At 33.1% G+C, this 7572-nt stretch overlaps 1 protein-coding gene across 3 annotated transcripts; it reads right to left on the bottom strand.

Moving 5' to 3' along the window:
• Nucleotides 1-51: 51 nt before the first annotated feature.
• Nucleotides 52-6807, bottom strand: LOC112015202 (arogenate dehydratase/prephenate dehydratase 1, chloroplastic; the record flags this gene model as incomplete). 3 transcript variants are annotated; one of them, XM_065780512.1, is given in 8 exon segments in its annotated part: nucleotides 52-827; nucleotides 914-1072; nucleotides 1236-1334; nucleotides 1609-1714; nucleotides 1853-1923; nucleotides 5756-5956; nucleotides 6083-6175; nucleotides 6740-6807. In XM_065780512.1, coding segments are annotated over 8 exon segments (959 nt in total), but the record flags the coding sequence as incomplete, so codon positions are not given.
• Nucleotides 6808-7572: the final 765 nt, after the last annotated feature.

Raw genomic sequence — 7572 nt, 5'->3', positions numbered from 1 at the left:
GAAAAAAAAAAAAAAAAAAAAAGAGGATGAAACTCAAATTTTCACTCCCAATTTTACATACATGAAATTCAATTTCTATTAGATTCTCATTTCACAGCATAAACAAATATAAACTCAAAAGCATTTTCTATCCCATGAACTCAATGAAGCTTTGAGCAAGTATATACTGGCCACGGCTTGTGTCTAGTGCAATAGTGCGCTAGACACGTTGGGATACGGACACATATCCGCATTCCAATGCAGCTGACTAATAGATTCAAACCTTAAGGATATGAATTCAATCAACAATGGTTTAAAAGTTAAAACCCATAAATTATTTACCATAGAGTGAATTGCTTTCCATTAGAATCTCATAGTTTCACAAGGATTCAACACTAGGAAATTGGTGAAAACAAAACAGAATCCAAAGAAGAACTAGCACTAGCAGTTGCTTAAAAATGACCATACATGAAAGTGAACAGTTTTACACAAAACCCAAATCACTCTCATCGACTAGGACCTCAAATGAAACTCATTTTACACAATACCCATCACCAAGATCACATATTTGAAGAGATTAAACAGCAAATTTCTTAGTTATTCTCATAAACTAAATAACCCAAAAAGGAAAAGAACTCTTCATGGGAATGAATGTATAATATGAAGACCAAAGTGATAGTCAATGATTACATACCTTCTGGAGTCACTGTTGGCTCTAGCTTTGGCTCAGTCTGGCAAATATATATGACTTGTATCGTTGTTTTATGTGTGTTATCTAATAACATAGAGGAAAGTCCATCATTGATAGCCTTGAGATCCACAGGAAATAGTTCAATATTTCTGACTTTCTGCAATGAAAAAAAAAAAAAATCCGTTCAGGGGTAAAATTTCAGTTTCATTGAAGCTTGTTTGAATTTTGTAATGCACATCATACCTCCTGTGTGATGAAATATAACTGAAAGGATATCTTCTCAAAATGATGGAAAGCACCATCAGCAATGGAAGGTGATATAATGTGTCTCATGGATCCCCACAACGTTGAACCTAAATGTGTGAGAAAAGCATCACGCGCAACTGTGTAGTTTTGGAACTCCTACCCATGAGGAAAAATAAATAAATGATGATAGAAATTCATATATCTGATTGAAAAGGCAGAATCATCACAAGAAAAAAAATCTAAACATATTGATAAGCCTTACAAATCTCACAAGGAATATATCAAAGTAATTCCCTCAAAGACAGACCAACAAGCATACCTCATAAGTATCATTGAACAAATTCCAACTCTCCATTCGCTTTAACGCCTCTATGGCCTTTCTCTTATGACTTTCATCATATTCATCACCTTCAAAAGACTAGAGCACATTTTTCAAATCCCGCATTCTCTCATCAAGTTCTTGATTCATAATATTGAAATGTATGATTCACAAGCCATATTTCAAAAGAATAAGAAAGAAAACAGTCATGTCACACCATAATTGTTATATTCAAGCACTACAAACACTATATCAAGAAGTATACTAAAAAGCATTTGGATCACCAAGCTGTCAAACCTGCAATGTTTTGACAGCTTGTGTGTGTGTGGGTTCATGCCCCCCTAAACCATTCTATCTCAAAGAACAAGACTACCTTCACAGAGAGCAAGCTTAGTCTTTCTTCCCTTGCAATGCTTAAAAGCAAAAAGCTCATATATGTCAATCTCTGCCAGAAGAATATCAATGGCCTGGTGTTCTTTCTGTAATATTTACATGCACAATCAAAAGAATGAGATTGTGGAAGTCTCACAATTCATGTAAAGTACTGATGTGAAATGCAAGAACAAAAAAATCTTAACATTAATGATTAATTCTTTTATTCACCAAAAAGATCATACATCACCAAATATGGAAAACTTTTCCTGAATAGCGTCTTGTAAGCGATCCTCAGCCTCATCTTCAGAAATTTCTACATACCACAAGAAAAGCCAAAATTAATTACAAATAAAGAACTTGTGCAAAGAGCAAAAAATGCATTATCCAACTATGCACTAAGGTCAATGCTTAAGAAGTCTGCATAATGTACCCCCCAACTCCTGATTGATTGAAATGATTTTAAGGGATCCACAAAGCAGTCAAAAAACAATGTGAAACATAACTTCACAATATAGCATCTTATTGTGTAGCTATACTAAACACCATTCCAACAGAATAACAGCATGCACAGTAAATATGAAAGTACCTAACAATGCTCCATAAGGTTTCTGCAATGTGGTGAAACACCATTTATTTTGCATGGAAAATACATACAAGAAAACAACCCAATATGATCATGGCCACATATAAGCCAACATAAACTAAAATGTCCAAGTGATTGAAAGAGTGCAAAGAAAATTTATTTTAATTTAGGTTTATTTAAGAGGAATCCTCACTCTAAAGTATGTTTGGTTGCCAAGAAACCTAGGGAATTAAAGAAAGAAGAAAATTCAAATATTGCTATCTTCTGTCTTCTCCCCCAACATGAAAAGATTTTACAATTGTTGCAGCAATTAACTATCAATCCCCTTCTTCTCAGACCAAAACATTCAAAAGCTCATCTTCTACTATGCAACGCTTCAAAAAGAAGAATTTCAAAATTTCAAAAAGAAAAGATAAGAAAAAAGCCCAAAATATTTACTTCCAAACCCAGGAAAACGAAATATACACAGAAAGTCCCTACTCCCTTTTCTCTTAACCCCAATGAAATTAAAATAAAAACACGAAAAACCCCATGTTTCAAAATCAATTTTCCTAGATTTTCCCTCGTTTTCTTAGAAGATAATGGACATTTAAATATTAAAAAAAAATTAAAAATTAAAAAAAGACCAAAAACAGAGAAAAGGTATCAGATTAACTGAAAAAACAAAAACGAAAAAGAAAAAGAAGAAGAAAACCCCCATCTCTTTCTAGCTTTACTCAAGAGGATGGGGTAAAACCCAACAACAGTAACAACAACAACAACAACAACAACAACAACAATAATACTAAAAAAACGCAACAATTCAACACAACAGACTTAAAATTCTTCACTTATTTCCCACCCACATCTTCAATTTTCTTTTCCTCATGTTTTCTTAACAACCAAAAAAGAAAAAAAAGGAGACAGTCAAGTCAATAAAGACCCACAATTTTTTTCAGTACCCAAATTAGAAAAGAAAGAGAAAAACTCAAAAAGGCTAGGAAAGGAAGGCTAAAAAACCAGTGAAGCAGTTGAGTTTGATGTTGGCTTGGGCGCGTTCAGCGAAGTGCTCAGGGCTTTCAGGGTTTTGCTCAATGGCCTGGGAGTAGAGCTCGGCTGCGAGCTCAAAGTGGTCGTCGATTGAAAAGACTACTTCATTCCACAATATAAATTAATTTAACAAGTAGAATTGTAAGAAAATCCTTCAATTTACTGAACTTGTTCATTGGGGAGGGGGGGAGGGGGGTGGACATATTCTACAACAGAATGCTTGACATTATTGAATATTACTAATAGAACCAAATCTGCTTCATATTGAATATTCTCTAATTATTTTACCAAATTGACATTCCTCTATAATAAATTAAAAAACCTAATCTGTTTTTTAATCATAGAAAACAACAAATAGCCAAGTAATAACCATAGTGGAGATTTTTGCTTTCAAGGAAAAATCAGCTATTCCTCTACAAGGAATAGCCAAGAGTTATGAAGGTTAAAATGGGCACATGATAGGCAGTGCGTGTGGTGCTGCATGGGGTGGTGCTGCAGGGTGTGCCTAGGCTGCTGATGTTGGGGGGGGGGGGGGGGGGGGGGAGGGGGTGTGGTATGTTGCTGATGGGGCATGCATGCACAGCTGATGAGGGGTGTGTGGTACAGTGGGGCTAACAACAGTAGAGGATGTTGGATTTGAGGCAAAAAAATCACTAACATTTACAAGTCCTACTTAGGAGATCAAATATATTGGAAATGACCATACTTACAATGTCCTTTTGATAACAGCCATGCAATTAGAATAATAACCAAGAGTGAAAAAAAGACCAATCAGTAACAGTTACAATTGAAATACGTATATAATGTCAATAAGAATCTCACAATTGAAATATGTAGAATTCTTAAAAAAAGTTTCAAGAAGGAATTACCGTTTGTGAAATGATATTCCAAGAATTCAGTTTCCGATTCCCAAGCTTTCTATGAGTAAATAATAATAAAAGAAAAAAGAAAAAAAAAGAAGAAGAGGCAAATAGTACATTGTTTAATAAGGTTTAAATGGCCTGGAACTTGATTATTAGGTAATTAATTTTAATGATTCTAAAATAAGATAATTAAATTTAATAAATTCGACTTAACTCGGATTCACTTGACTACCATTTTTTATTTCCAGTATTCTATTAATTTCTCTTTTTTATTTGAAAAGAGAAACTGCAATGGTATCGTGTCCAAAACCTTGATATTTGTACTTGTAATATCACAAAGTATTTGCTTGCTTAAAAGTTGTATTCTAGAACTTAAACACGTTTGTTCATCCAGTTATGTTCTTTTATGAAAGAAAAATTAGAACTAGTGTTGAAAACCAAAAAGAAAAAGGTAAATTGAAAACAAATTTCATGATTGAAAGAAGAGGGATGTATATTACATATATAATCTTCACCCTGTGGAATGCAGACAACAAATGGGGAAGTCAATTACTTATTTGACCTCTCCTAAGTTTAGAGTCAGGAGAGATGTACGTGCAAAGAAACCAAAAGTTGAAACTTCAATTCTAAAACCTTCTTCCTAGTTATCTTAGCACAATCAATAAAATGAGAAAAAAATAAAGGAAAATTCTTTAAATGTTTTATTTTAGTTATTTGTCTCTCCTTCCTCCTTTACCCCAACTAGCCCTCGAGGGTCGAAGTTTCCCTTTACTTTTTTCCTTAATAGAGATTCTCTCTTTTCTCATGGAGTCAAAAAATCCCTTCCCTCTTTCAATGTCAAAGGAATTACCCAAACTCAAATTTTAAAATGTCACTGTAATGACTATTTTTGTCCCTCAGAATTTGTTACTTTTCTTAGTATTGAAGCTCACAGCAAACCTACTGGTCTAATTCTTATTCAAACCACAAAGCACAAATAAATAGTTTATTAAACTTTATATGGGATAATGAATAGTATTCAGCAAGTTCAGTGCCAATTACAAATCTAATGCATCACATGCAAGTGATTTTCCTAAAGTATGGTAGACAATGACTCAAATTTATTTGAATATGTATAATTTTCACTTATAAAAAAAAAAAATATATATATATATATATATATATATAATACACTCAACTTGAAAAAAACCAAAAGTATTTTGATTAGTGGCATCCCAAGCTTAGAACTCAAAACCAAAGTCAAACTGTTTTCTGGTCTTTTTATTTCCAAGTTTAATGTATTCCAGTTCTAATGAAATTGCCATCATGTTTTCTGGTCTTTTATTTTCCAAGGCACATGATTTACACATGAAATTTTAACAATTTGGTTGAAAAAAAATACTAAAGGTTGTGACCTTAGGAGACTAAAATACAACTTTTTAAACAGTTGGTTGGCAAATTGAACTCAACCCAAATCAACGGGTAAAATGTGATTAACCATATTACAATAAGATTACCTTATTGAGACATATCCTAAAGCTATTGCCATAATCAAAGTTGCCTAACAATTTGTACAGCACATTGATGAGTGCCTATCTTTAGTACGGAACAGTTCACAGACCACATTACATATGTCCTCTTTCCCAACAATACGAAAAAGAACGATATTGAAAAATAAACCAAAAACTGACCTGAGGATGGCTCAAAACATTTTTTATCTCCTCCTTTCTTACACCGGGCAACCCTAAAAGGCAATGATTAACTTGCAACTGCACCTCCCCGACTATGTTCAGCCTATGGCGAAGGAGCAAGTCATAATTACAGTGAATGCTCCCACCCACAGAATTCTCAATTGGAAGAACTGCTTTATCCACTAACCACAGTTCAACAGCCTGTGAAATGAATCCAGCTACATCAAGGTAACAATAATGGGAAAATAAATTCAATACCGACAAACATACAACAACAAAATCTTAAAATTCAATATCAATAAAGTAAGTAATAACAACTATATGAACCTTGAATGCTTCTTCAAACTGGTCACATGGGACAGTCTCACACTTGGGGTATGCCTTCAGAGCTGCAGCCTCACTATATGCTCCCGGTAACCCCTACATAAAGCAATAAAACCAACATGAGAATAACAAGAATGCCATGGGCATGTTGAAGAATAATAATAAAAAAACTGTACCTGATAGGCAACCCGCACTTTGAACCATCTTTTGAACAAGAGGATAAGTCATTTGCAGACAAAGTTCTGCAATTTATTCATAAATTCAAAGCCATCACCAGATTGCAAAAAAAAGATAACATCACATCATATCAATCTACATTGTACAATAACTAATCATATGATCTAGCAAATCCATTATAGGCAAAATCTGTTCTTTCATACAGAGTACAAGTCTCAATGATTGGAAAACATTAAAAAAAAAAAAAAAAAAAAAACCATTCTATGCTGTCTACCTAATAAAAATTAAACATAAAACATTGATAAAGCAAAGAATAAGCCCAATAACAAAATCACTAATAGCAAAGTTACAAAAATAATTAAGCCCAATCTACTAATTTTACACTATATGCTCCCGGTAACCCTACATAAAGCAATAAAACCAACATGAGAATAACAAGAATGCCATGGGCATGTTGAAGAATAATAATAAAAAAAACTGTACCTGATAGGCAACCCGCACTTTTGAACCATCTTTTGAACAAGAGGATAAGTCATTTGCAGACAAAGGTTCTGCAATTTATTCATAAATTCAAAGCCATCACCAGATTGCAAAAAAAAGATAACATCACATCATATCAATCTACATTGTACAATAACTAATCATATGATCTAGCAAATCCATTATAGGCAAAATCTGTTCTTTCATACAGAGTACAAGTCTCAATGATTGGAAAACATTAAAAAAAAAAAAACCATTCTATGCTGTCTACCTAATAAAAATTAAACATAAAACATTGATAAAGCAAAGAATAAGCCCAATAACAAAATCACTAATAGCAAAGTTACAAAAATAATTAAGCCCAATCTACTAATTTTACCAAAATAAAAAAGCCCAACCCTTTAAAATTTTTGTAACAAAACTAATCTGTAAATTTAAAGTTTCGATCCGTCCATCAAATTCCCAAAGGAAAAAATAAAATAAAATCACATACTATGAGTGAGTGAGAGACGCTATACTGAAAAGAAAGGCAAAGAGGTAGAGTCGTTACAACACAACACAATAGTAGATTGAGCATACAAATATGTGCATAATTGATTTTTGAAGGACACTTCAGCAAGAGAGAGAGAAAGAGGGCTTACTGTGGATGAAATAAAGAAAAATGAAGAAGATGAAATGAAGAAAGAGAAACAAGCTGAAGAAGGAGATGAGAGAAATAAAAATGATTAATTGTGTGGATATGGAAATGGTAGAGAAAAAAAAAGGTCTAGAAGATAAGGAATGGGTGGAGGAGAATAAATCAAATGAAAAAACAAAAACAAAAAACCTGGCTTGTA

The sequence above is a fragment of the Quercus suber genome, unplaced genomic scaffold (genome assembly GCF_002906115.3).
Source record: "Quercus suber isolate HL8 unplaced genomic scaffold, Cork oak 2.0 scaffold_238, whole genome shotgun sequence".
NCBI lineage: Eukaryota > Viridiplantae > Streptophyta > Magnoliopsida > Fagales > Fagaceae > Quercus > Quercus suber.
The sequence above is the reverse complement of the archived record's forward strand: the minus strand, read 5'-3'. Positions and strand labels throughout refer to the sequence as shown.